The sequence below is a fragment of the Ornithorhynchus anatinus genome, chromosome X5, assembly GCF_004115215.2.
Source record: "Ornithorhynchus anatinus isolate Pmale09 chromosome X5, mOrnAna1.pri.v4, whole genome shotgun sequence".
Lineage (NCBI taxonomy): Eukaryota > Metazoa > Chordata > Mammalia > Monotremata > Ornithorhynchidae > Ornithorhynchus > Ornithorhynchus anatinus.
This window is the reverse complement of record NC_041753.1, coordinates 6,522,409-6,549,087: the sequence shown is the minus strand read 5'-3', so window position 1 is coordinate 6,549,087 and position 26,679 is coordinate 6,522,409. Positions and strand designations below refer to the sequence as shown.

At 58.4% G+C, this 26,679-nt stretch overlaps 3 protein-coding genes across 5 annotated transcripts in view; 1 reads left to right on the top strand and 2 right to left on the bottom strand.

The window, feature by feature from the left end:
• Positions 1-5,348, top strand: part of CHD3 (chromodomain helicase DNA binding protein 3) — a 30,117-nt gene extending 24,769 nt beyond the window's left edge. For both annotated transcript variants that reach the window (XM_029055674.2, XM_029055673.2), the window contains exons 30-40: positions 318-480; positions 722-840; positions 1,029-1,143; positions 1,270-1,368; positions 1,546-1,674; positions 1,853-1,961; positions 2,085-2,217; positions 2,314-2,509; positions 3,547-3,710; positions 3,961-4,087; positions 5,156-5,348. In XM_029055674.2, the coding sequence (XP_028911507.1) occupies positions 318-480; positions 722-840; positions 1,029-1,143; positions 1,270-1,368; positions 1,546-1,674; positions 1,853-1,961; positions 2,085-2,217; positions 2,314-2,509; positions 3,547-3,710; positions 3,961-4,087; positions 5,156-5,280 (1,479 nt within the window). In that variant the 3' untranslated portion in view covers positions 5,281-5,348. The remainder of the gene's footprint in view (positions 1-317; positions 481-721; positions 841-1,028; positions 1,144-1,269; positions 1,369-1,545; positions 1,675-1,852; positions 1,962-2,084; positions 2,218-2,313; positions 2,510-3,546; positions 3,711-3,960; positions 4,088-5,155) is intronic.
• A 1,885-nt stretch (positions 5,349-7,233) lies between these two features.
• Positions 7,234-8,454, bottom strand: RNF227 (ring finger protein 227). Of its 2 annotated transcripts, none has more exons than XR_003756010.2 (2): positions 7,816-7,904; positions 7,234-7,670 (listed from the first exon to the last, which is right to left on the bottom strand). XR_003756010.2 is itself a non-coding variant. In XM_029055681.2 (2 exons), exons 1-2 carry the CDS (start codon positions 8,381-8,383, stop codon positions 7,615-7,617), a joined length of 522 nt encoding a protein of 173 aa, XP_028911514.1. In that variant the 5' UTR covers positions 8,384-8,454; the 3' UTR covers positions 7,234-7,614. The 2 variants fall into 2 exon arrangements, 1 of the variants encoding a protein (XP_028911514.1); XM_029055681.2 differs by lacking the exon at positions 7,816-7,904 and adding an exon at positions 7,918-8,454.
• Positions 8,455-10,871: 2,417 nt separating this feature from the next.
• Positions 10,872-26,044, bottom strand: KCNAB3 (potassium voltage-gated channel subfamily A regulatory beta subunit 3). The gene is made up of 14 exons (XM_029055678.1): positions 25,779-26,044; positions 20,416-20,459; positions 20,203-20,240; positions 19,345-19,424; positions 18,926-18,970; positions 17,430-17,474; positions 16,383-16,426; positions 15,738-15,824; positions 14,947-15,032; positions 13,884-14,004; positions 13,069-13,163; positions 12,800-12,920; positions 12,340-12,428; positions 10,872-11,889 (listed from the first exon to the last, which is right to left on the bottom strand). Exons 1-14 carry the CDS (start codon positions 26,015-26,017, stop codon positions 11,812-11,814), a joined length of 1,212 nt encoding a protein of 403 aa, XP_028911511.1. The 5' UTR covers positions 26,018-26,044; the 3' UTR covers positions 10,872-11,811.
• Positions 26,045-26,679: the final 635 nt, after the last annotated feature.

Below are 26,679 nucleotides of genomic sequence, written 5' to 3'. Positions count from 1 at the left end.
CTCCCAACCTCACAGCACTTAATGTCCATACCTTTAAATTGTTTATTGTAAATTATTTATTCGTATTGATGTCTTGTCTCCCCTTCTAGACTGTAAGTTCATTATGGGCAGGGAGTGTATCTTAATTCTGCTGTGTCGTCCTCTCAAGTGCTACGTTACAGTGCACTGCACATAGTAAGCGCTCGATGGTTTGATGTCCAGGGGCGGGACACCTGATCCTAAGAGGGGAATGAGGCAGAGGGCACTGCTCAGCCCGGGAGGTGGGTCTGTCGGGGGGTGGGGCCTGACCCTCCCTCCTCCCTGCTGAATCCCCCCAGGTGCAGGAGTTTGAGCACATCAATGGGCGATGGTCCATGCCCGAGCTGATGCCCGATCCCAGCGCAGAGTCCAAGCGTTCCTCCCGTGCCTCCTCACCCACCAAGACGTCCACGACCACCCCCGAGGCTTCCGCCGCCAACAGCCCCTGCACCTCTAAGCCCGGTAACGGATGGGCCCGGGGAAGGGACGCCCAAAGGAACAGAGGGACAGAGAGGGTTGCGAAAGGCCAGAGGGCAGGGAAGGGGAAGAGCAAAAGACAGAGGGAGGGAGAGGAGTGGGCCTACCCCAGCCCCAGCGCCAGACACAGTGAGATGGCAGCCAAGGGAGGGAAGAGGAAAGGACTGAAGGGAGTTGGGAGCTGGGGCCTCTGTTTCCTCACTCCCTCGCCCCCCTCCCCCGGCAGCCACCCCTGCCCCGAGCGAGAAGGACGGGACGGGGACGCCACCCGAGAAGGACGAAGCCGAGAGCCGGGAAGAGAGGTCCGAGAAAGAGGCCAAGGTGGGAGAGAAGATGGAGACGGAGGTAAGTGGCTGCTGGAGATAGCTGGTGGGGAAACCGTGCCCGGGGGTTTCCGCTTCGGGGAGGTGCCGGAGGCCTGGAGTCCCTGATGGGGATGGGGGTTGAGAACTAGAGGGGCGGGTCCCCCGAGTCTCTCCTTGTGCCCCTCACACCCTTGAAGAATACCTCACCACCTCTCCCTTCCCCCACAGGCCGATGGGTCCAGCCCCGCCCCATCCCCGAGCGACCGGCCGGACCCGAGGAAGACGCCGCTGGAGGATGAGGACCTGGGGCCCCCGGGAAGCAGGGAGGACAAGGACAGGCCAGGTGGGGGCAGGGGCAGACTGCCCTTCTGCCCAGAGCGCCCCCTGAGTCAGGTGGGGGGCACCCCTGTCCCGCCCCCTTCTCCCCACCCACCGGCCTGACCCTCCCACCCCATCTCTATTCCTCTAGGCGCCGAGGTGATGCCGGGGGACAGGGCGGAGGAGAAACTGCAGGATGGGGATGAGCGACAGCGGCCGGAGGGAGAAACAGGGGAGGCGATCAAGAGAGGTGACGGGCTGGAAGTGGAGTGCCTGGGTCCCCTGGGGGAGGGGTGGGGAGAGATGAACTGAGGCCTGGGTCCTGGGAGGGAAACGGGATTTGCGGGATTTGAGGGAAGAGACACTTGGGGTGGTGGAGGTCCTTTCTGCCCCTTCCCATCTCAAAAAGTCCCTGTTGTTCCCACAGAGGAGATCAAGGGGGAGCGGGATGGCCGGCTCGGGCCCCCCCGGGAAGATCCCCGGCCCAATGGGCGGCGGGAGGAGAAGGCGGAGAAGCCACGGTTCATGTTCAACATCGCAGATGGTGGCTTCACGGGTACGATTGGGTCGGTGGCTCCTCCCCCACCTTCCCTCAATCCCCGCACTGCTTCTCCTCAGTCCCAGACCGGTCGTGTCCCCCTCCGCCCTAAACCCTACCCAGACCTGGAGGGACCCGTCGGACACCGGTCCCAGCCCCTCCCCCCCCGACCTGACCGCAGCCCTCTGGCCCGCAGAGCTGCACACCCTGTGGCAGAACGAGGAGCGGGCGGCCATCTCCTCAGGGAAGCTCAATGACATCTGGCACCGGCGGCATGACTACTGGCTCCTGGCGGGCATCGTTCTGTATCCTCCCTCAGGCTCATTTTGCAGGGAGGGTCGGGGATCCCCGGGACTCCGGGAGGGGCTCCCGCGTCCGGTGCGATGGTCCCCTCGCCTCCCTCAGGCTCCTTGACCCCGAGCCCTCAGCCACGGCTACGCCCGGTGGCAGGACATCCAGAATGACGCCCAGTTTGCCATCATCAACGAGCCGTTCAAGACGGAGGCCAACAAGGGGAACTTCCTGGAGATGAAAAACAAGTTCCTGGCCAGGAGGTTCAAGGTAACGGGGGCGGCCCGGGGGGCGGGGGCGACGGGAAGCCCGGGACCGGGCCCCTGACGCCCCCTGTCTCCCTCCTGGCTCCCCCCCCCCCGCCAGCTCCTGGAGCAGGCGCTGGTGATCGAGGAGCAGCTGCGGCGGGCGGCCTACCTGAACCTGTCCCAGGAGCCGGCGCACCCCGCCATGGCCCTCCACGCCCGCTTCGCCGAGGCCGAGTGCCTGGCCGAGAGCCACCAGCACCTCTCCAAGGAGTCGCTGGCGGGGAACAAGCCGGCCAACGCCGTCCTGCACAAGGGTAAGGGCCGCGCCGGCCCCGCGCGGGGGAGGGCCCAGGACGCCGCGTAAGTCTGCGCCCCGCACCCCGCGGCCCCCAACCCCCACCCCTCGACTCTCCCCTTTCTCTCCCCTTAGCCCTTCCCTCCCTGACCCTCCCCTGACCACCCCGCTCACACACCTCCCCTCCCTGCCCCTCCCCAGCCCCCCCACTTCTCCCCAGTCCCCTTCCTTTCCCTCCCCGGCACCTCCCCTCACCATTCCTCCCTCACCCTGCTCTGACCCTTGGAACCAGGCCGGATCCCTTCACTCTCCAGACCCTGTTGCCCTCTGACCTTCAGAGCCCCAACCCGCTTACCTCTGACCCACTGACCGCCTGACTCCGATTTCCTGATCCTCTACCCATCCATGTCCCCACGCTGTTCCCCACCCATCTGTCCCCCCAACCTCACTCCCTGCCCCCACATTCAGGATCCCGTCCCCTCTCATCCCCCGTCAGCCCCTTATATCCACCCTCCCCTCCTTTCCTCCTCCCTCCCTCTCTCTCTGTCTCTGTCTGTCTTTTCTCTTTGTACAGTCGGTTTGGTCTGTCTCTATCTTTCCACACGTCATCTCTTCTTCCTTTTCTGCCTGTCCGTCAATCTCCCTCACTTTGCGACTCATCTCCCTCCCTTAATCTCTCTTGTGACAACCTCATTCTGTCTCTGATCTTTGTCCTCCGCCTCTATCTGACGGTCTCTGCCCCTCCATCTTTCCTTGTGCTTACCTAGTGTCAGTCTCTCTCCATCTCTGCCTCCCTGCCTCCTCCCCTCGACTGTCTCCATCTTTCTCCGTGTGATGGCTCAATGTCTCTCCTTGTCTCTGTCTCCATCTCTCCTTGTGCTGACCTGATGTCTCTCCTTGTCTCTGCCTCTCTCTCTCTCTCTCTCTCTGTCTCTCTCCCATGTCTCCGTCTCTCCCCGTGACAGCCCGGTCTCTCTCTCTCTCCCTCCCTCTCTCCCTCTCTCTCTCTCTCTCTCCGTGTCCATCTCTCTCTCTCGCCCCCGGCCCGGGTCCCAGTTCTGAACCAGCTGGAGGAGCTGCTGAGCGACATGAAGGCGGACGTGACGCGCCTGCCGGCCACGCTGTCCCGCATCCCCCCCATCGCCGCCCGGCTCCACATGTCCGAACGCAGCATCCTCAGCCGGCTGGCCAGCAAGGGCACGGAGCCCCACCCCACGCCGGTATCCCCCCACCCTCTGCGACCTCCCCGCTCTGCCGCCTGTCCTCGACCCCGCTCCATCAGTGATCCGGCCCTCGGTCCTCGGCCCTTCCCCTTAGTAGTCCCTGTGGTCTTCCCAAACCCACTCCTCCCTCAGGGTCACCCTGCATCCCATCCCCGATGCCTCTCGCTCATCCTCCCCACCCCCTCTTGGCCCCCACCGGTTCCTCCGATCCCTGTCCCTAATCTGCCTGTCTGTGTGTCTCTCCCAGGCCTTCCCCCCGGGGCCCTACGCAACGCCCCCGGGGTACGGGGCCTTCAGCGCCGCCCCGCTCGCCGGGGGCCTGCCCGCCGGCGGCGCCAACTACAGCCAGATGCCCACAGGCTCCTTCATCACAGGTGAGTTCCCCGGGTGGCATCCCGTGATCCCACCATCACCCCCGTACACACCCCCCCTCATCTCTCAGACTCTGATAATAATCGTATTTGTTAAGCGCTTACTATATGCAGAGCACTGTTCTAAGCGCTGGGGTAGATCCAGGGTAATCAGGTTGTCCCACGTGAGGCTCACAGTCTTAATCCCCATTTTACAGATGAGTGAGGCACAGAGAAGTTAAGTGACTTGCCCACAGTCACCCAGCTGACAAGTGGCAGAGCCGTGATTCGAACCCATGATCTGATTCCCAAACCCGTGCCCTTTCCACAGCCACGCTGCTTCTCATCTCAGCCATCCCCCGCTTCCCCCTCTCCCGTCCCCAGTCCCACCTGCCTTGGCCTGGAGCCTCCCCCGCCAATCAATCAATCAGTGGTATTTATCGAGTGCTTACTATGTGCAGAATACTCTTCTAAGCACTTGGGAGAGTACAGTACAAGAGAATAAGGAGATATGTTCCCTGAAGTGAAAAGAGCTAGTTGGAGGGTGTTTTTTTAAAAAGTGAAAGATGGCTGTAAGGTGAACCGTCGATAAAGGACTTAATAGAATGACAAGAAGTGAACTTCCCTTCCCCACCATCTCAGGGGTGGGAGGTGGGACACTTGGGTTCCAGGGTGGGAGGCGGCAGAGGTGATTCTGGCGTGTGTCCAGGGAGTGGAGGTGGGGATACCAGAAGTCCCCTCAGAGGGGGCAGGAGGGGGATAGAGCCTGGGCCTAGGAGTCAGAAAGACCTGGGTTCTACTCCCAGCTCCTCCACATGTCTGCTGTGTGGCCTCGGGCAAGTCACTTCTCGTCTCTGGGCCCCAGTCACCTCATCCTGAAAAATAAGAGTGAGAGCCCCTTGTGGGACAGGGACGGTGTCCAACCTGATTAGCTTGGATCTACCCCAGTGCTTAGGACAGCGATTGACCCATAGTACGTGCTTAATGATAGTAAGTACCATTATTACCATGATTAATATTAGGGAGCAGGGGGTGATGGGGAGGGAGGATGCGCGCACCCCTTCCATGTCTAACCCTCCCTCCCCCATACAGCCGCCGCCAACGGGCCTCCCGTGCTGGTGAAGAAGGAGAAGGAGGCGGCGGTGGGGGCGGCGGTGGTGGACGGGCCGGAGCGGAAGGAGCCGCGGGCCGGGGAGGTGATCTGTATAGACGACTGAGCGGGCCTCGGGCCCGCCCCTCGTCCAGGCCCCGCTCTCGGGGCCGCCCCCCGGCCCCGGGACCCGCCGTCCCCCCTTCCCCTTCCCCCGGGCCGCCCTCGAGCTAGGAGCCTCCTTCCTCCCGCCCCCCCCTTCCTTCCCCCTTCCTCCTCCCGTCCCCCTCCCCTCCCCAGCCCCCCCGCTCCTCGCCCACCCTCCGTGGTTCCTCTAGGGCTTGTGCCTTGGGGGCGGGACCCTCCTGTCCCCGCCACCCCCAGCCCCGGACTGCGGCCTCGCCCCGTCCCGCTCCTCCCAGCGGGGGGCGGCCCGGGGGAAGCTGGGGGACGAGCTCGCCGGGGGGCGGCCGCATGTCACCCCATCACCGTGGAGGGGGGCGGGGGGCGCTTCCTCTTCGGCCGCGGAATAAAGGCGCCGTTCGCCGGCTCAGTCACCCCCGACCCCCGCGCCGTGTGGCAGCTCCTTACGTCAGGGGTCAGGGCTCCCGGCCCGTCCTCCTTCCCTCCCGAGGCCCACACTCCCCCTCGGCCACCGCTGGGAGCCCCGGAGGGGCAGGGAGCTGGACGGCCTGACAAGGCGGGGAGGGGGCGTCCTGGCCCGGGGACACCCGTGGGGCAGGGCGGGGAGCCGGCCATAAAGCAGTTCTGGTGAGGGGGGATCTAGGGGATGGGTGGCTTGGGCAGTTTGCATGGCGGACCACCCTCCCCACCCCCTAGCCCCTCTGCTGTCCTGCCGTATTCTTCCTCACTCCCCCTCTGCTCCCCGCCCCCGCCTATCCTGCTCCAGGCCTGACCCTCTCCCCGTCTCTGTACCGGGCCTTTTGGTTGTACATATAAATTATACTTTCCTTTCCGTGTGCTCTGTTATTCGGGGGTGGGGGCGGGGAGGGGGCCCCTCGGGTCCGTGTGTGAATGAGCCGACTCTGCCTTACATCACTTCTCTCCCGTTCTTTTGCCCCCTGTCTCCCAGCACGAAGGGATACTGCCTCCTGCTAACCCTCTCCCCTTCCCCCTCTTACCCTGGGCCGCATGAAGTGGAGGAGGGTGGGGAAGCGGTGGGCAGGACGAGGCTCCCTGGGGAATCGAAAGAGTGGGTGAGGGTGAAGGGAAGTCAGAATTGGAGGCTGAGGGCCAGGGAAGCAGAGGGTCAGAGAATGGGGTTGGGGCAGGAGGGAGCGCCCGGATTCCGTGGAGAGGACAGCCCAGAGTATCAGGTGGGGTTGAAGAGGGATGGCGGGGGGGACGGACCCCATCGTGCCGGGATACCGGAGGCCAGAGGGGGAGGCGGGGAACTAGCATCCGAAGACCCAATGTGATCTTATTTGAGGGGGAAGAGGGTCAGGGAGTAATAATAATAATGGTGTTATTTCTTAAGCGCTTACTATGTGCAAGGCACTGTACTAAGCGCTGGGGGATACAAGATGATCAACTTGTCCCATGTGGGGCTTACAGTTTTGATCCCCATTTTATAGATGAGGTAACTGAGGCCCAGAGAAGTTAAGTGACTTGCCCAAAGTCACACAGCTGACAGACACACACACACACAGCGGAGCCAGAATTAGAACCCATGACCTCTGACTCCCAAGCCCAGGCTCTTTCCACTGAGCCACACTGTTTCATGAGTACATGTCGGGGGGTGCCGGACGACCCCCTAAAATCAGCCCTCAACCCGTAGGTCCTCACATCTTCGGTCCCTCAGTGGCCTCCGGGTCATTCCTCCCCTGCAGGGAGCAGGCCGAGGCCCGCGCCGAAGAGTGGGAAGCAGGTGGCGGCGGGCGCGGCCCCGGCCACCCCCGCGCCCGGCCTGTTTATCGTCCTTGACTCACCCCCGGCCCCTCCCAGGCGCCCTCCCCCCCACCCCGCTTCCCTCGGAGGAGCTGGCAGGACTGCGGCGGGGTGGGGGAAGAGGTCAGACGCACCGCAGGGCCAGTGGGATGCGTGAGAAACGAGACAGCTGTTTCCACTCACGTCTCGCCCGCGCTGCGGGTTTATTCGCCGGGATCTGAGCCGGCAGCTCGCAGACACGGGCATCACCCGGCATTAAAAATAGAAGGCGCTTCCCCTCCCTCCCGCTTTTTATAGTTCAAGCCATTTCACAGAAATGCTAAGGCGGGGGCGGCGAAGCCCCCGGGAGCCGGGATCCGAGCCCAAGAAGTCTGTCTCCGCTCGGGGGGGGGGGGGCCCGGCGAGCGGAAGCGGGTGAAGCCCTCCGGCTCTGCCCCGGGAAATCCGTGACGACGACCCCCACACCGTCGCTTCGCTGGTTGCACGCGGGGGAGCAGAAGAGGCTTTCACCCTGGGGTCGCACCAGGCGTCCTGTCGGGGGCTACGGCGACGGTCACGTCATATAGCAGGCCATGAGGGCGACGTTCTTCACCTCCGGGCTGTACAGTACTGCGGGGAGAGGGGACGGAGGGGAGGTGGAGCGGGTTAGAGTCGGGATGGAGAGAAGACCCGACTCCTTTCCCGAGTCCATCCTTTTGATCCCCCTAACCGCCATCCTTCGCCCAACTCGGAGCTCTGCGATTCACCGCCTCACCTTCCAGCCCAGCTACGGACCCTCAAATTTCTCCCGCCCGGGAAGGCAGCGCGTGCCGCCGTTGCCCTGGAAACCCGGGAGCGCGCGCGCGCCCCCACTCACCGTTGGTAGGCAACGGGCGGCGCGCGGGCGCCGTCGCCTTGTCCCAGAGGCGCAGGAGCGCGCGCCACAAGGCGCTCCAAGGCCCCGCCTCGGCCTCGTCTTCGTCCTCTTCGTCCCCGTCGTCTTCCCCCGCCCCTTCCCGCTCCCTCTCCTTCGCCTTCTCCTCCAGCCGCGACCACAGCTCCGGGTCCAGAGGGGCCTGCGCGGCCCCGCGGCGCGGGAGCGGCGACGGCGCGCGGCAGAAGGGGCAGGAGACGGTGCGGCGCAGGCGCACCACGCGGGGGGCCGCGCCGTCGCGCGCCGCCAGCCGGCGCAGGCAGGCCGTGCAGAGCGCGTGCCCGCAGCGGGCGCGGGCCGACCCCGGCAGGCGGCGCGGCGCGCGGCCCCGGAGGTTGTAGGGCCGGTAGCAGATGCCGCAGTCCAGCTCGCCGCGCTCCGGGAGGCTGGGGACGCGTTGCAGCGGCATCCCGAGCCCCCTCAGGGCCAGCTCCGCCTCACCGCCTGCCTTGGCAGGGAGGGCGGCGCCCCGGCCCTTCGCGCCCCTTTTATAGGTCGGCGGGTGACGTCACTTCCGGGGCCCTCCGCCTTAGCGCGCGTGGGGGCGGACGGGGTGCGAGGCCGCCTGAGGGGCGACGGCCTCGCTCGCCACCCCGCCATTTTGTGGCAATTAGAGGGGCGCACGAAGGAGCCCTTCTGCGCACAAGGTAAGGGGAGCTAGGGCCTCAGTTTACCCACAGAGTTTAAGCTGTCCCCCACATGTAGCTGGGGGGTCCCTCCCCCCCACCCCCTGAGACTTCACAGACTTTCCCACCCACCCCCTGCGCCCCCCCCATGTCCTCCTAATTCCCCGTAACAGAAACCCTTCCCGGCCGAGCCCCTCGGCCTGTCTCAGCTCCCCTGACCCTCCACCGTCGGGGCCCCGAAGGGAATTATTATTATGTTGGTATTTGTTAAGCGCTTACTATGTGTAGAGCACTGTTCTGAGCACTGTTTGTTAAGCGCTGGGGTAGATACAGGATAATCAGGTTGTCCCATGTGAGGCTCACAGTTAATCCTCATTTTACAGATGAGGTAACTGAGGCACAGAGAAGTGAGGTGACTTGCCCACAGTCACACAGCTGCCAGGTGGCAGAGCCGGGATTCGAACCCATGACCTCTGACACCCAAGCCCGGGCTCTTTCCACTGAGCCACGCTGCTATGTTGGTATTTGTTAAGCGGTTACTATGTGCAGAGCACCGTTCTTTGTGCTGGGGCAGATACAGGGTCATCAGGTTGTCCCACGTGAGGCTCCCACTTAATCCCCATTTGAAGATGAGGTCACTGAGGCACGGAGAAGTGAAGTGACTTGCCCACAGTCACACAGCTGACAAGTGGCGGAGTCGGGATTTGAACCCATGGCCAGGGAAGGACGAGTGGATTGTGGTCCCGTGGCCCCTGGCACTCGGGGAATCTCCCCGCCGAGGTGACGAGGCCCCGTCGCCCACACGCTGTCGACCGCCCGGGGCCCACGGGGCCCGTGGTGAGTCAGGAGGGCCACTCCCCCCCCAGAGATAAACAGCGCTCCTGACCTACATTCCCCTGGCAAGGCCCTGCTAGTAGGCGTAGGAGGTGCTCAGAGAGCTCCCCGCCTCTCCAGCTCCTCCACCTTGCCTCAGTCCCCATCCTTATCGGGGGTTCAGTTCCCCTGGACACCCCCTGGGCTGCAGGCCCCAGAATGGGCCCGGGAAAGGAAAGGCAGCCAAGTGGGGGCCGTCCAAACCTGGCCCGACTGAAGCGGATGGCACCCTGAGCCCCCCACCCCGCCAAACCAGACCCCTGACTGGGGCCCTAGGCTTAGCTCAGAAAGGGCGCCATCGGCCCACCTGTCGTCAGGTGAGATGGGGAGAGTAGCTCCAACCCCCACGACCCCTGGGTTGACCCAGGGTGTGACTGGTAGGGAGACAAGAGACAGACACGGTGGGGATGTGGGAAAAGGGGCCCACAAGATCAGAGTCAGAAAAGCGGAGGACACAAGGGAAAGACAGTAGGAAGCAGGGTGGTCTAGTGGAAAGAGCGGAGGACCTGGGTTTTAATCCCAGCTCCACCATTTGTCTGCAGCGTGACCTTGGACAGATCACTTCCCTGGGCCTCAGCTACCTCACCTGCAAAGATTGTAAGCCCCGTGTGGGACGTGGGCTGTATCCAAAGTGATTAACTTCTATCTACCCCAGTCCTTAGTACGGGGCCTGGTACATAGAAAGTGTTGGGCGGATACCATTTTAAATAATGTGGTTATTTGTGAAGCGCTTACATGTGTCACTGCACTAAACGCTGGGGTGGAGATGAGGTAATCAGGTCCCACCATAGGGCTCACAGTCTAAGTAGGAGGGAGAAGAGGTATTGAATCCCCATTTTGCAGACGAGGGAGCTGAGGTCTAGAACAGTGAAGCGACTTGACCAAGGTCACGCAGCAGACGAGTGGCAGAGCTGGGGTTAGAAACCAGGTCCTCTGAATCCCAAGCCTGAGCTCTTTCCTCTAGACCACGTTGCTTCGAGAGCAAGACAGACCAAGGCGGGAGGTGGCATACCATGACCCAGGGGCGAGACCCTACCAGGTAGGATGGAGTTGCCAATCCCCCACACGCCTTTCCCGTAGGTAACGGCCGTATTGCCTCTTCTAGAGAAATAAGGGATTGGTGAACATAGGCGGTAAGAACCCTGCTGAAGCACAAGGGGTAAGAGGAGAAGGAAGCCTGTGTTCCCCAACCCAAGGGCTGGATGACAGTGTCCTCTCTCCCAGCCATTCCTCCATTTAAGGCCATAAGTCAGTTTCTCCCAAGTCCCCTACCCCCATTTCTTTGCAGGATACCTGCCCCCCATCACCTCCAAAGAGGGAACAAAAGTCAGAGAGAGGAGAGGTGAGATGCCCGGGTGTTGAGTCTTCCCCGTTCCTGTACAGAGCCCACAGCCTGAGTGAGGGGGAAGCTGGGACTTTATTTACAGTTCCCTGGGATGCCCCGCGGGGGAGGGGCCATCGTTATTGCTTTAGGGTTATTGCCATGAGGAAAATGTCTGCCCTCCCCCACCGCCAGGCCGGGCAGCGTCCGGTATCCCAAGTAATACCTCCATCCACTTCCCGTGAGGTCCTGCCATGCTTCCTTGAGCCACGCTGGCTTCACCGAGCCACTTCCCGCCAGGTCCCTGAGTCCCGAACACGTCAGGATTCACTTCCTGTTAGGCAGAGGGCCATTTTCTAGGCCCCCCGACAGATTCCCATCCACTTCCTGTTTGGCCACACCACACGTAGCGTCACAAAAATAAATCCCCCAGCTAATTCTTACGTATCTGCCTCACTCTCGGTGTCCCACGCCACTGAGTGGTCACCATCTCGTAGGGTTAGGATCACTTCCTGAGTTCCCCAGTGATGTCCAAATCCCCTTCCAGGTACTCCGAGCCCCGCTCGCGGGATTCCAGCCATCCGTTTCCCATCAGGCCCATCCTTATTTCCTGCGGCGACTCCAGTTGGCGCCTTCTTGGATCTTAGTTGACAGCACTGGGCCACTTCTCACCTGTCCCATTTTCTTGTCGCCGGAGGCAGGGATGGGCAGCGAGTCAGGAGGGGTAGGGAGGGGGGTATCGGTCCCGTAGCTCATGCCCGGGAGAAGCGATGGGGCCGAGGAGGAAGGGGTGGGCATGGTAGACGGGGACTGCTTTCTCTCCCCTCAACCCCGCTGCGGCGCAATATGGCTGTTTGGTCATGCGTTAGGCAGCCGCGGAGGCCGAGGCTCCTTTGTGGGTGGGGCCAGCCCAGAGCACAGAGGGATTTGGGGGACCAGGGCAGGCGCAAGGGGGCCAGAGCAGGGGAAAGGGCCAAGTGTGACAAGGCCCCGGCTGTGGTCTTCTTACGCTGAGGACTATTTCTTGGAGTGCGGTTTGTTCCCCAGGAGCCCGTCGATTTCCAGCACCGTCTGAGGGGTCAGCTGACCCAGAACCTGGTGGGAGAAGGGATTGGAGATCGGAAGACCCCGGGCTTGAGGGAGAGGGGAGAGCTCGGGGCTCGGAGTGGAAAGAACCCAGGGCCTGGGAGTGAGAGGACCCGAGGCTTAAATCCCAGCTCTGCCTCTTGACTGCTGTGTGACCTGTGGAAAGTCACTTCATTTCTCGGGGGCCTGTAAAATGGGGATCCGATGTCTGTTCTCCCTCCACCTTAGACTGTGAGCCCCATGGAGGACAGAGATCGTGTCTGATCTGATGATCTTGTATCTACCACAGTGCATGGCACATAGTAAGCACTGAACAAATACCACAGTTATTATTAGAGTTATTATTATTATCCTTAATAATAATAAAAACACCTGGGGTCCCAAGGGGAGAAAGGCCTAGGGAACAGAGGTCCTGGGATCCAAAAGGGGATGGGGCAGAGTCTCTCGTTCCCACCTTACCTGCAAGGCTCCCAAATTCTCCAACAGTTGCTCCTCACTGGAGACCCCCAGGAGGACAGAACTCACCCCCTCACTGCGGAGACACCAGGCTAGTAAAGAGCAGAGAGGGAGAAATGAAGGGAGGGTCAGCGAGTGTTCAGACACCCCTTCCCCTCCCCAAGATCTTGCCATCTCAACCCCGCCCGGGACAGAGTGAAATTTCCTTCTGGGAAATTTCTACGTGGTGCCCTGTGGCTTTGGGGAGGGCAGCGCTAGGGTAACGGGACAACAGGGGGCAAAGGCCGAGGAGGCCTTGAGGAGGGAGCAAGTTACGCGTGGGGAGGCGATTGGAGTTAGGAAACTGTAGGGGGGCGAGCAGGGATCCTCGGAGAATAGATGAGGCGGAGAGTGGTGGTTTATAGAGATGGGAAGGTGTTGGGGGCGGGGGTGGGTGGACTGCGGGAGGGAGCGAGAGCCTCACCAATTGCCAGCTGGGCCACGGTGCAGCGGAGCCGCTGAGCGATGGGTAGCAGGTCCATGACCTTGGCCTGCTGCTTCTTCCCATCCTCACTCTGCACCTTGTCCTTCAGCCACTGGTAACCCTGAGGAGGGCGGGGGAGAGGGGAGCCCAGGGACCCCGCCGTCTGTCTCCTCAAAAATACCCAAGCACCCCACCACCCCCATCTCTCTCCCGCGGCCTCCCAGCTCCCCTCAGGAATTAGAATCCATCCTTTCCACCAGCCCTATCACCTTAATGGCGGCTCGGCAGGTTTCTGGGACTCTCCCGTCGTACTTGCTGGTGATGAGGCCACAGGCCAGAGGGGACCAGGTGACGGAGCCCACACCTGAAGGCGGGGGAGAGGACGGGGGGGGTGGGGGGATGGAAGATGGGGGTGGGGTTTGGAGAGGGGACATGAGGCGGGGCGAGAGGGAGAGAGAGGGCTGGGAGATGGAGCTGAAGGGAGGGTACGGGCTGGAGGAGAAAGAGCAGGGGGAGAGGGGTGGGGGGTAGGGGAGGGGTCAGAGCAAAAAGACAAGGACAGAAGGGTGAGGTGGGAGGGGATGTGACTTGCCTGAAGGGGGAGGGCCAAGGTGATATCAGCTAAGCGCTTCCTATGTACCAGGCACTGTACTAAGCGCTGGGGAAGATACAAGGTCATCAGATTGGACCCAGTCCCTGCCCTATACGGGACTCTCAGTCTAAGCGGGAGAGACGGAGGAGAAGAGAAAAGGAGGAGAAGAGAAGGAGAGAGAAAGAGAGAGGAAGAAGAGAAGGAGGAGGAGGGCTGAGGCTGGAGGGAAGCTCAGGAGGGACCTAAGAGATGGGTGAGGGACGGAGTGTGAGGACAGAACTGGAGGGAGGAACCTGGGGAAGGTTGGAGAGGGGTACCCAGCGGGAAAGGATTGGTGTGAGGTATGGGGAGATGGGGATCAGCGGGGTGTGTGCACAGAGCAGGATCGATGGGCACGAGGGATAGAACCGGGGAGAGATGGGGCGGGCTGCGGGGACGAGGTGTGGGGGGATGGAGCTGAAGATGGAGGTGGGGGCTGGGCCACAGTCTCACCAATCTTGTGGTAAAGTTCAGGCAGCTGGGTTTCCACCTTGTCCCTCTGGAAGAGGTGATATTCGGCCTGCTCACACACCGGTGGGATCAAGTTGAATTGCCGGGCGACAGAATAGGCTTCCTGGGGGCGAGGAAGCAGTTGTCGTAATCACGGTGGGATTTGTTAAGCGCTCACTATGGGCCAAGCACCATACGAAGCGTTCAAGGGACTGCGAGATAATCAGGTCGGATGGTCCCTGTCCCCTCCCAGGGCTCACGGTCGAAGGGGAGGCGGGAACACGGGGATTGAATCCCCATTTTACGGGGGGGAGCTGAGGCTCAGAGAAGTGAAGTGACGTGCCTGAGGACACGCAGCAGGCAGGCGGCAGAGCCGGGATTAGGACCCAGGTCCTCTGATGCCCAGGTCCAGGCTCTTTCTACTAGGCCGTACTGCTTCTCTTTGTTTCTCTTGACTCTCTGAGGGTGCTGATTCCCTCATCCTTCCCATTGCAACCCAGGGGTCCCCTAACTTTCCTGCCGCGGCCCCTCAGCCTGGTGGCACCATTATGACCAACATCCCCTGCCCCGGCTCCCAAATCTGCCCTCTCCCCAGGTTTTGACTCTTCCCACTTCCTTCAACTCAGATTTCCCTGTGACTCCCGTTCTTGCTCCTGCTTAAGACTGTGAGCCCCATGCAGGACAGGCACTGTGTCTGATCTAATTGACTCTTACCCACCCCAGCGCTTAGAGCAGTGTTTGACCCACAGTAAGAGCTTAACAATACCCTAGTTATTACTACAGGGATTCAATGCCCGTTTTCCCCCACTTAAGACCGAGAGCCTCACGATGGACAGGGAGCATATCCTACCTAATTGACTTGTACCTACCCCAGCGCTTAAAACAGTGTTTGACATATAGTAAGTGTTTAACAAGTACCACAAGACAAAAGAAACCCCAGTCGGCCCCTCCCCTGCCTCCTCTGCCCTCACCGAGCCTGCTGCTCCAACCCCCAGGTCCCGGCTCTCATCAAGGACTCGGGTGTTGGCTCCCCCGACCCCCATTCCGGCCCCAAGTCTCCCCTTACCATGATTTCCGCGGCCCCCCAACGGGACGTCCCCCAGTAGAGCGCCAGGCCCTGGTTGATGACGTAGGTCATGGCTCGGACGATCTCTGGAGAGGAGAGAGAAGGGAAAGGGTGAAGGGGCTGGTGGTCTCTAGCTGGGATCTGGAGCCAGGGGGAGATCGGGACCCCTCCCTGAGCTCCTTTTGTTTATAAGTTATTTGTTAAGCACTTATTAAGTGCCAGGCACTGCACTAAGCACTGGCGTAGAACACAGGTTGAACACAGGCCCTCCCACGTAGTGCTCACAGTCTTAATCCCCATTTTACAGATGAGGTAACCAAAGCACAGAGAAGTTAGGTGACTTGCCCAAGGCCACACAGCAGACACGTGGTAGAGCCGGGTTTAGGATCCTGGTCCTTCTGATTCCCAGGCCCAGTCTGTGTTTTTTTTTTAAATGGTTTTTTTTTGATAGGCGCTGTGTGCCAGACTCTGTACTAAGCACTGGGGTAGAGCCAACCTAATCAGGCTGAACACACTCCAAGGCTTACATGGGACTCACAGTCTTAATCCCCATTTTAAAGATGAGGAAATGGAGGCGTGGAGAAATGAAACGACTTGCCCAAAGTCACCCAGTAAACAAGTGGTAAAGTCGGGATTAGAACGCAGGTCCTTGTGACTCCCTGGGCTCTATCTATTAGGATATGGGCTCCTCTCATCAGGACCATGGGATTGGGAAGGGGTGGGCATCTCCTTGCTGATCGACTGGTGGAGTGGCCATGGCTGAGGGTTGGCAGCGTTCCTGGGGGTCTTACCCTCCATTGGGCTGTTGGGGTCAGAGCGATTGGCAAAGACAATGTCCACATAGCTGAGCTGGAGTCTCTCCAAGGAACCCCGGAGTCCTGGAGGAGAAGGGCGGTTCGGTTAATGGGGAGGGACCCAGACACCCTCCCCATACAATCAATCAGTTGTATTTATTGAGCGCTTACTGTGTACAGAAAACTGGACTAAGCACTTGGGAGGATACAGTATAACAGAGTTGGTAGATAGGTTCCCTGCCCATGACGAGCTTACAGTCTAGGGGGAGAGACATTAATATCAATAAATTAATTAGGGGTGTAAGAGCTGTTTCTCAGTCAATCAATCGATCGTATTTATGGAGAGCTTACGGTGTACTGAGCACTGGACTGAGGCCTTGGGAGAGGACATTACAGAAGAGTTGACAGACATATTTCCTGCCCACAACAAACTTACAGTCCAGAGTGAATATAAATAAATGGCGATGGACATAAGTGCTTTGGGGCTGATAGAGGGGTGAATAAAGGGAGCAAATCAGGGTGAGTCTCAAGCAGGGTCCCCCCCGCCAGCCCTCAGCCCTCGCCTCCCTCAATTCCCCCCTGGTTCCCAGACCCCTTCCCTTCTGTGGCCTCCTTCTACCCTCCCCCGCAATGTCCTCTCACCCTCGATGATGTGCTTCCGACTCAGGCCCCGCTCCGTCTCTGCCCTGCAGAGAACAGAAAACCATCAGCCTGGTCATTCCCGGGTCGGACAGCCGGGCGTTCAGTTTCTGACTGCGGCAGCAGGGCTCAGGGAGGGAAAGGGTCCTAGTTTTGGCCCTCCTTGACCTCCCTTTCCCAGTTCGGGAAGTACCCGTTCCTAACAGCCCTAACATCTCTCTGCTTCCCTGACTGTCCCTCTAGAACCCCTCTCTGGATCTCTTCGCTCTCATCCCTGAAAGTATCGAAATCTGGTCTCAGTTGGTGCAGGGAAACTGGGGTTTGTGTCGGTAGGAGAGGAGGGTAAGGGCAGAGGAGGCCAAGGAAACTCGGGGGGAAATAGGGGACTGAGCCCCTGACTTTCCACCCCCCCCACCCCCCAAAATCCCTCCATAGTCCCTCCCATCACCTGCCAAACCCAAACCTGCCATTCATTGCCCCAAAGCCCCCAGTTTGTTTGCTTGCTGGTGCTCATTATGCGCTTCTAATAATTTGTTAAGCGCTTACTATGTGCACATTACTGTTCTATGTGGTGGGGAGGATACAACATGATCAGGTTGTCCCACGTGGGGCTCCCGGTCTTAATCCCCCTTTTACAGATGAGGGAACTGAGGCCCAGAGAAGTCAAGTGAATTGCCCAAAGGCACACAGCGGACAAGCGGCGGAGCCGGAATTTGAACCCATGATCCCTCGGATGCTCTTTCCACTGAGCCACGCTGCTTTTATGTGCCGGGCACTGTACTAAGTGCCCGGGGGGATGAAAGCTAATCAGGTTGGACACAGTCCCCGCCCACATGGGGCTCACAGTCCAAGTTGGAGGGAAGGAGAATTTAATCTTCATTTTAAGGTAACAGGCCCAGAGAAGTGAAGTGACTTGTCCAAGGTCACACAACAGGCACATGGCAGAGCTGGAATTAGCACCCAAGTCCTCTGACTCCAGGGCCCCGGGCTGTTTGCTCCTCCCAATCCCCATCCATGGTGGTTCCTTCTTCCCCCAGAGCAGACACTCACTGGCCGCCCCAGAAGATCTTGGTGGTGACGATATAGCTGGATCTCCTGAAGGGGACGAGAAAATGGCATCACCTCACCGCAGCCCCCTCACCGCAATGACCTCTACCGCAGCCCCCTTGCCACAGCCCGCTCACCACAGACCTGTCCACCGCCACCCCCCTCATCCCAGCCCCTCTCGTCGCAACTCCCTCCACCACAGCCCCCTCACCACAGCTCACCTCCGCGGCAGCCCCCTCACCACGGGCCTGGCCACCGCAGCCCCCTCATCGCGACGCCCTCCACTGAAGCCCCCTCACAGCAGCTCCCTCTCCACGGGTCTGTCCACCACAGCCTCCTCAGAGCAACCCCTTCACCACAGCCCACCTCATTGCCCTCCCTCCATGGCAGCCCCCTCACCACAACTCCCTCCATCCCAGCCCCAATTCTCTCCTCGGCTCAGCGGTGCCCCGTGGTGGGGCCTGGAGGTTGATCGGGGCAACTCTTGAACCCAGGGGGCCAAGGGTTTAGGGGACGTAGGGTATTCGCTAAGCGCTTACTTTTTTAAAAAAATGGTATTTGTTAAGCGCTTTCTAAGTACCTGGTACTTTACTGAGCGCTGGGGTAGATCCAGGCTAATCAGGTTGGACACAGTCCCGGTCCCACATGGAGCTCCCAATCTCCATCCCCATTTTACAGATGAGGGAACTGAGGCAGAGAGCAGTTAAGTGACTTGCCTAAGGTCAAAGAGCAGATGGGTGGCAGAGCCAGGATTAGAACCCAGGCTCTTCTGACTCTCAGAGTGGGCTCTACCCACTAAGCCAAGCTGCTTTTGTAGCGCTGGGGTAGATACAAGATCATCAGGTCAGGCACAGTTTTTGGAGAGTAGAGTCTAAGGGGGAGGGAACATGGGTATTTAATCCTCATTTTAAAGATGAGGAAGCTGAGGCACAGTGAATGAATAATTGTGGTATTTGTTAAGCTCTTACTATGTGCCAGATCCTCAGGTCAGAAAGAGTCCCCGTCTCACTTGGAGTACAGTTTAAGTGGGAGAGGAAACTGAGATGAGGAAACAGGCACAGAAAATCAATAACTGTGGCATTTGCTAAGCGCTTAATATGTGCCAAGCACTGTACTAACTGCTGGGGTAAAGACAGGATAATCAGGTTAGACACAGTCCCTGTCCCCACGTGGGGCTCCCTGTCTAAAGAAGTTAAGTGACTTGGCCACGGTCACACTAGACTGTAAGCTCATGTCTAGTCTTGTCTTGTTGGCAGGGAATGTGTCTGTTTATTGTTATATTGTCCTCTCCCAAGTGCTTAGTATAGTGCTTTGTACACAGTAAGCACTGAAAAAATACAATTGAGTGAATGAAAATCCCACTGCAGGCAAGTGGATTAAAAGTCAGGTCCTCTGACTTCCAGGCCGGGAGCTTTTATCACTATGCCATGCCCCTCCTCTCATGGGGGGGTTTTCACTGGCCCCCAACCGTCCCCCTCCCCCAGGACCAGCCCCCTCACCTCCAGCCTTTGTTCTTCAGGATATTTCCCAGAGTCCTTTCCGCCCTAGAAAGACCGGGGGAGAGGAAGGAAGGAAAGTTGGAGAGGAGGAGAGGCCTTTGCCACCTCTGACCCTATCCCCAAGGCGAACGCGGCCCCAAGCCCCGGCCCAGCCAGATCTACAAGCTGACTCCGGTCACTAGAGGGTGAGTTGCCCCAGGAGCTGCCGGGCAATAGGATACCGCCTGCGGGAGGCCTGTGTGTGGAGAATTGGGGTGAAGGGGCCAGGGAAGGGAATGGGGAGCCCGATGGACTCTTGGAATCCCACAGCTGGCAAGGGCAGCATCCCCCCAAGGGCATCTGAGTCCTGTTGACACTCTGAGGGGGCTTCCCCTAGCCCGCCGATCCTTCCCCACGGGCAGCCCCAGGGAGTCCCGTACTTCCCTGCCGCGTACACCTCGGCCGTGTCGAACAGATTCACCCCGTTCTCATAAGCAACGGTCATCACGTTCTCGGCCATCTGCCCCACGGGGAAGAGATGGAGGAAGGAGAGGGAGAAGGAAGAGGACGGGGTTAGCGGCATGTCTGTTTGTAATGGTTTTCATGGTATTGGTTAAGCGCTCACTATGTGCCATGTACTGTACTAAGTGCTGGAGTAGATACAGGCTGATCAGGTTGGACCCGATCCCTGTCCCACATAGTGATCACAAGCCTTCATCCCCATTTTACAGATAAGGGAACCAAGGCAGGGTCTCGGTTCCAACCCCATCCCTTTTCCCAATCCCCTCCAGAGATGACCTCTCACTTCTCCAAGGGGTGTGGCCTAGTGAATAGAGTTTGGGCCCGGGAGTCAGAAAGACCTAGGTTCTAATCCCGGCTCTGCCACCTGTCTGCTGGGTGACCTTAGGCAAGTCACTGCACTTCCCTGGGCCTCAGGTACCTCATCTGTAAAATGGGGATGGAGACCGTGAGCCCCTTGGGGACAGGAACTGTGTCTAAACTGATTAACTTGTACTTATCCCAGCACTATTACAGTAGTGCCTGACATATAGTAAGTGCCTAACAGATACCAAAATCATCATCTCCAACTGACCCAAACCAGCCCCAGCACCCTCAGGCCCAAAGCAGCCCCTCCTTATCTCCCACTTTTCCTTCAGGCCCTGCCCACCCCTCTCCTCACAACCAACACTCCTCCTAGCAGAACCCACCACGGCCAGACCCTCCCCATGTCAGTCCCTCTGCCACCGCCCTCCAGGACCTGACTCCCCGGCCCCAGCCTGTCTCCCGGAGCTTTTTACCTCATCGGAGATTTGGGAACCAAAGGTGACCCAGGTGCCTGCAGAAACAAGCCAGGAGTGAGGCCCAGGTCCATTTGGAAAATGGTATTTGTTAAGCGCCTACTATGTACCAGGAGTCCAGACCCTCCTCTCCCCAAGGGGGTAGGATCCCCCTTAGAGCACCTGCTCCTTGGTACCCCAAGAACCTCCCCTCATTGCTCCCCTTAAACTCACCAAGGCCGAGGCAGGAGACCCGGAGACCAGATTTTCCCAAGTTCCTGTGTGGCACAAAGCTGAGAAGTCAGAGAAGGGTGGGGGGCGGTAGGGGAGGCTTTGCATTTTTTCTTCCTTTCCCCAGGATCACCCTCTTCCCCCTCCTCCCTCCCTCAATCACTGGTATTTATTGAGCGTTTACTGTGTGCAGAGCACTGTGCTAATCACTTGGGAGAGTACAGTAGTGTTTGGTAAACACATTCCCTGCCCGCAAGGAGCTTGCAGTGTAGAGAAGCATGGCCTAGTGGAAAGAGCACAAGGCCTGGGAGTCAAAGGACCTAGGTTCTAATTCCAGCTCCACCACTTGTCTGCTCTGTGACCTTGGGCAAGTCACTTCACTTCTCTGGGCCTCAGTTCCCTCATCTGCAAAATGGGGATTCAGTACCTGTTCTCCCACCTACTTAGACTGAGTGTCCCATGTGGGTCCTGATTATCTTGTACTGATCCTGGTGCTTAGTACAGTGCTTGGCATATAGTAAGTCCTTATTATTAGTATTATTATAATCAATTACTGTTATTATTATTTTAGAGGGGGAGACACATTGAAATAAATTATGGATATAATTTATATATCCCTCCCTCAGCTTAAAGTTTCCCCCAGGCAGCGAGATCCATGGAAATCCAACCTGGAGAAGAGAAACCAAAAGTAGGGTCGCTACCTGATTTCAATTAATCCTCCAGCCTGATTTCCGGTAGCACTGCCTCTTCAATCAATCGATAGAATTTTTTAAGAGGCTACTGAGAGGAGAGCATTGTACTAAGAATTTGGGGAGTTTACAATCTAATAGGGAGCTCACTTGAGGAGTTTTCACACCTGCCAAATGTTTATTTCCCTCCTTAACGCAGGTCTTGGCTTGGGTTAAAACCTGGGGCGGGGTTGGGCGGGGTGGCGGTGTCTCTGTCTCTTTCAATCAATCATTCATATTTATTGTGCATTTACTGTGTGCAGGGCGTGGGCAAGGAATGTGTCTACCAACTCTGTTGTCAGAAAGTGCTCTGCACACAGTCATCACTCGATCAATACCATGATTGATTGATTTGACTGAAAGGGATAAGGCATAGGCAGCTTGGGAACGAGGGTCAGAATTTCCCATAATAATATTGTTGGGATTTGTTAAGTGCTTACTATGTGCAGAGCACTGTTCTAAGCCCTGGGGTAGATACAGAGTAATCAGGTTGTCCCCCGTGAGGCTCACAGTTAATCCCCATTTTACAGATGAGGTAACTGAGGCACAGAGAAGTTAAGTGACTTGCCCACGGTCACACAGCCGACAAGTGGCAGAACCGGAAGTCGAACCCATGACCTCCGACTCCCAAGCCCAGGCTCTTTCCACTGAGCCATGCTGCTTCTCTAAGCCTTCATTCCTACCCTAGGATGGCAGAAAGAAAGGTTGGGAGAGGCTTTTTCCACTGTTCAAAGAGGAATCAGTCGATCAATCTTATTTAATGAGGACTTACTGCGTGCAGAGCACTGTTCTAACTGTTTGGGAGAGTCCACTATAACAACAGAGTTGGTAGTCACGTTTCCTGCCCACAATAAGATTACAGTCTAGAAGGGGAGACAGATAATAATATAAAGAAATCAGTGATGGATATGGCCATAAATTCCACTCTACAAGTTCTAGGTGATATCGCTTCTCCTTTCCTGCCCCCTACCCACTCGACACAGGGCTCCCCGCTGCTCCCTATCAATCGTTCGATTGTATTTAGTGAGTGCTTACTGTGTGCAGACCACTGGACTAAGTGCTTGGGAGAGGACAACACAATGTCTGTTGTCGAATTGTACTTGCCAAGTGCTTAGTCTTATGCTCTGCACACAGTAAGTGCTCAATAAATATGATTAAATGAATGAATGAACAATCAACCAATGCATTCCCTGCCCAAACTGGGCTTACGAGGGGGAGAGTTAAGCTTATTACATGTACTGTCCCCTGAGGCACCTGCTGCTTAGGGGTAGCTGGCACCCCCAGGGGCTGATGTGGCACTGGGGCCTAGGCCAGTAAGTCATTATTAAAACATGGGAACCAGTTGGGGAATGGCCCCCCGGCGGGGCGGGGGAACAATGGAGGAGAGAGGCCCGGCAATTAATTCCATAGTCAAGCTACCAGTTGGCAGAAGTTCGGGGCTCCAGCTGGCATCTCTCTTCCCAGAGGAGAGGGGGGCCCCCCAAGAGTGTATCGGGTTAACCACAGGGGCGGGAGGGGGCCGTTAAAGTTAAAGCAATTCAAACTGGAACGGGTTGGGGCGGGGCTAGAGCACCGTGAAGTGCCTGGGAGAAGCAGAGTGGCCTAGTGGATAGAGCACGGGGCTGGGAGGCAGAAGGACCTGCGTTCTAATTCCAGCTCGCCGCTTGTGTGCTGCGTGACCTCAGGGAAGTCACTTCACTCCTCTGGACCTCAGTCACCTAAAATAAAATGGGGATGAGGGCTATGAGCCCCATGTGGGGCAGGGACTACGTCCAATCAGATTTGCCTATATCCACCCCAGTGCTTAGTACAGTGTTGGGCACATAGTAAGCACTTATTATTATCTGGATAAGATCAGGCACTGTGAGGGGGTGAGATGAGGCACCGGTGATGGCCGTATCAGTGAGGTTGGACTCTTCTTGCAGCCAGAGGTGAAGACATGTCTCTTCCAAGAAGCTTACCCTGACTCATTTCCCTCATTTCCTCTTCTCTCACCCGCTTCTCACCGTGATTAGCTCCCGTTATCCACCATTCCCACAGCCCCAAAGCACATATGTCCATGCCTGTCATTTATTTATTTATATTCACATCTGTGCACTCTAGACTGTGCACTCGTTGTGGGAAGGGAATGTGTCTGATTATATTGTTGTATTGGGCTCTCCCAATTGCTCAGTATAATGCTCTGCACACAGTAAGGACTCAATAAATATGATTGATCGGGCCGCTCTCCCCATCTTCAAAGCTTTTCTCTACCAGGAAGCTTTCCCAGACTAAGCTCTGCCCTCTGTGCCCCATTTCCCACCCCATAAGCACTTAGGTGCCCCACCATCACCTCCACCCCCACTAAACTTTTTCAATTCGATCATATTTATTGAGTACTTACTGTTTGCAAAGTGCTATACTAAGCACTTGGGAGAGGATGATTCAACAATAAACAGAGCCATTCCCTGCCCATGAGCTTACAGTGTAGAGAATGCCATATACTCAGTTGCAGCTCCTCTCTATAATTGACTGTAATGTTTATCTCTCCCAACAGCTCCTTGTGGGCAGGGATCACGTCACTGTCATCTCTCAAACGCTTAACACAGTGCTTGTATCCACCCCAGTGCTTAGTACAGTACCTGGCACACAGTAAGCACTTAACAAGTACCACAATTAGTATTATCTGCACAGAGTGCGCAATAGATACCACTGATTGATTGAGCGGTCCCCCACAGGCCCCCAGAGCTGAGCAGCAGGAGTGCGGGCTGATGTTTCCCTGACCCTACTGTGGAATGTCCCCTTCCCCCACCATCCTTCCCACCCAACATCCCTCTTACCCCCGACCTGCTTGGGGCTGAGTGTCCAGTACACTGCAGCCCGGACAGAATCTGGAGTGGCTTGGGGAATGTGTTCGGTTCATGGCACACGCCAGTGAGGGACAGTCCAACCCCTCCTCCACCAGGGGATCCCCGATCCAGGCAGCTCAACTCCCCCCCCCCCCCCCCCACCAAAAGCATCCACTTTGCAAGAATTCCAACTGGAATGGGCCATCTGCCACTTATTCTTTTACGTCTGCCGCCTTACATCCTCCCCTAATGTTAATCTGGGGGGGGGGGGAGTTGGATTGGATAGGACTCCCACCCCCCTCCAATCAAACCCCCATCTTCTGGTCTCCCTTTCTCCCGCATCCCGAGGCTGGGAGCCAATCCCCTGCAAGGCTCTCTCTCTCACATCAGGATTTCAGGAAGAGCTCCAGGCACCGGGACCCTCCATCTCGGAACCCAGGTGTCTCACCTCAGTGCACTGATCGGAGAGGACAGCTGGGGACGTTTGGCTGGATGCCCAGAGGTTTCAGGGGCTGACGGTGGGTTTATCCCTCCCCCCTCAGTCTCTGGGGACATTAGTGGCTGTGAGCCCCAAATCCACTTTTAATTCTTGCTCCTTCTCCTTTGCCCCTCATCTGCCGAAGGTGCAGAAACTTCTAGGGGGGGATTGCAGGAAGCTTCAGAAGAGATTTCCCCCTCAGCCCTACCTCACCCATTAATAATTATGGTATTTCAGCTCCAAGGCCATATCTAGGTCAGACCTGTTTGGTAGTCATGGCAATGGCCAGGAACCCGGGGTCGACCCCCCGTCCCCCCATCCCTTCCAAAGTGGTATTCGTTAAGTGCTTATTATGTGTCAGGCACTGTACCAAGCGCTGGGGTAGACGCAAGCGACTCAGGTTGGACACATCAGTGTCCCACAAGGGGCTCATGGTCCCGTTCTACCGATGAGGGAACTGAGGCCCGGGGAAGCGAAGTGACTTGCCCAAGGTCACCCGGCAGACAAGTGGCTGAGCCGGGATGAGAACCCAGGTCCTTCGGACTCCCAGGCCCGGGCAGTAGCCACTAGGCTGGGCCTCTCCTCTCAGTGAGGGAGCCCTTCTTGGGCTTTGGGGTAGGGGGTAAGGATCCGGGGATGGATCCTTCGGAGATCTGAATTGGACTGAAGCCCCGCATCCACTGTCAGGGTCCGGCTGAGGTTTCCCAGGGCCCCCGCATGCGACCTGCATCCCCTCCCCCCGACCCACCCCCGTCCCTTCGATGCCGAACTGTGCTGATTTCCCTCCCAGGAGACAGGCAGAGCCCAGAGGAGAGAAGAGAAAAAAACGCCGAGGGACAGAAACGCAATTTACAGGTGGGACGGACTGAAGGAGCGGGCCAGGGGGCCGTGGGTACGAGGTTACCGGGGGGAGGGGGGTCGGCTTAGGGAAGATGAGGGCTGAAATGAAAAGGGGGAGGGGGCCCCGTGTGTCTTTGCATGTGTGTGTATGTGTGCATACTTGTCCTCCGGGAGTTATGGAGGAGTTGGGTGGTTTAGGAGGGGAACATCCCCCGTTTAGACTGTAAGCCCGTCACTGGGCAGGGACTGTCTCTATCTGTGGCCGAATTGTGCATTCCAAGCGCTTAGTCCAGTGCTCTGCACGTAGTAAGCGCTCAAAAAATACGATTGAATGAATGAATGAACAGCGGGCCGTTGGGTCCGCAGAGCCGGGGAGGGCCGGGGAGGAGGCGGACGGTGCAGCGCCGGTCCCCCCGACAGACAGAGACACAGAGAGTGGCTGTCCCACCGCCTCTGGTGCTGCTGCAGGAGGAAGAGGAGGGCTGTCCGTACCTGTACTTCATGCCGGTGGCGCGCCCCGTGGTCTCCCGCAGGGGTCCGGAGGCGGGGGGGCCGGGCGAGCGGCCGGACGCCGGGGCGCCCCGGGCCTTGGGGGCGGGGGGCGGCCCGGCGGGGTTGGCGTGGCCCCCGCCCCCGTTGGGGCCCCCCGGGCCGGGCCGCCCCCCGCACAGCCGGTCCTCGCTGCTCCGGCTGCGGAGGTTCTGCTCCGTGCAGGCGATGGACACCTGCATGGCGGCGGGGGGCCGGGGGGCAGCAGGGGCCGCGGGGATGGGCAGGGGAGGGGGCGCCGCCGCAGCCCGATCCGCAGCCCGATCCCCGCCGCCGCGCCAGCCGACTCAGCCTCATCTGCATAGACCCCGCCCCTCATCTGCATAGACCCCGCCCCCTCCCTGGGGTCGCGATCGGGGACCCCCCCCTCCACCCCCCAGCCACCAAGACGAGCGGCCCTGTTGACTCCATTGTTTTTGTCCGTCCGTCTCCCCCCATTAGACCGTAAGCCCGTCAGTGGGCAGGGATGGTCTCTATCTGTTGCCGAATTTTCCATTCCAAGCGCTTAGTACAGTGCTCTGCACACAGTAAGCGCTCTATCAATACGATTGAATGAATCAAAGGGGAGTGTTTCTTGAGCACTCACTGTCTCTCTAGTAATGATGGATGTGTTAAGCGTGTGCTACGGGCCCCAGTCTTGAGCACTCACAGTGTCTAATGATAATGATGTATGCATGAATAATGTTGGTATTAGTTAAGCGCTTACTATGTGCAGAGCACTGTTCTAAGCGCTGGGGGAGATACAGGGTCATCAGGTTGTCCCACGTGAGGCTCTCAGTCTTCATCCCCATTTTCCAGATGAGGGAACTGAGGCCCAGAGAAGTGACTTGCCCACAGTTACACA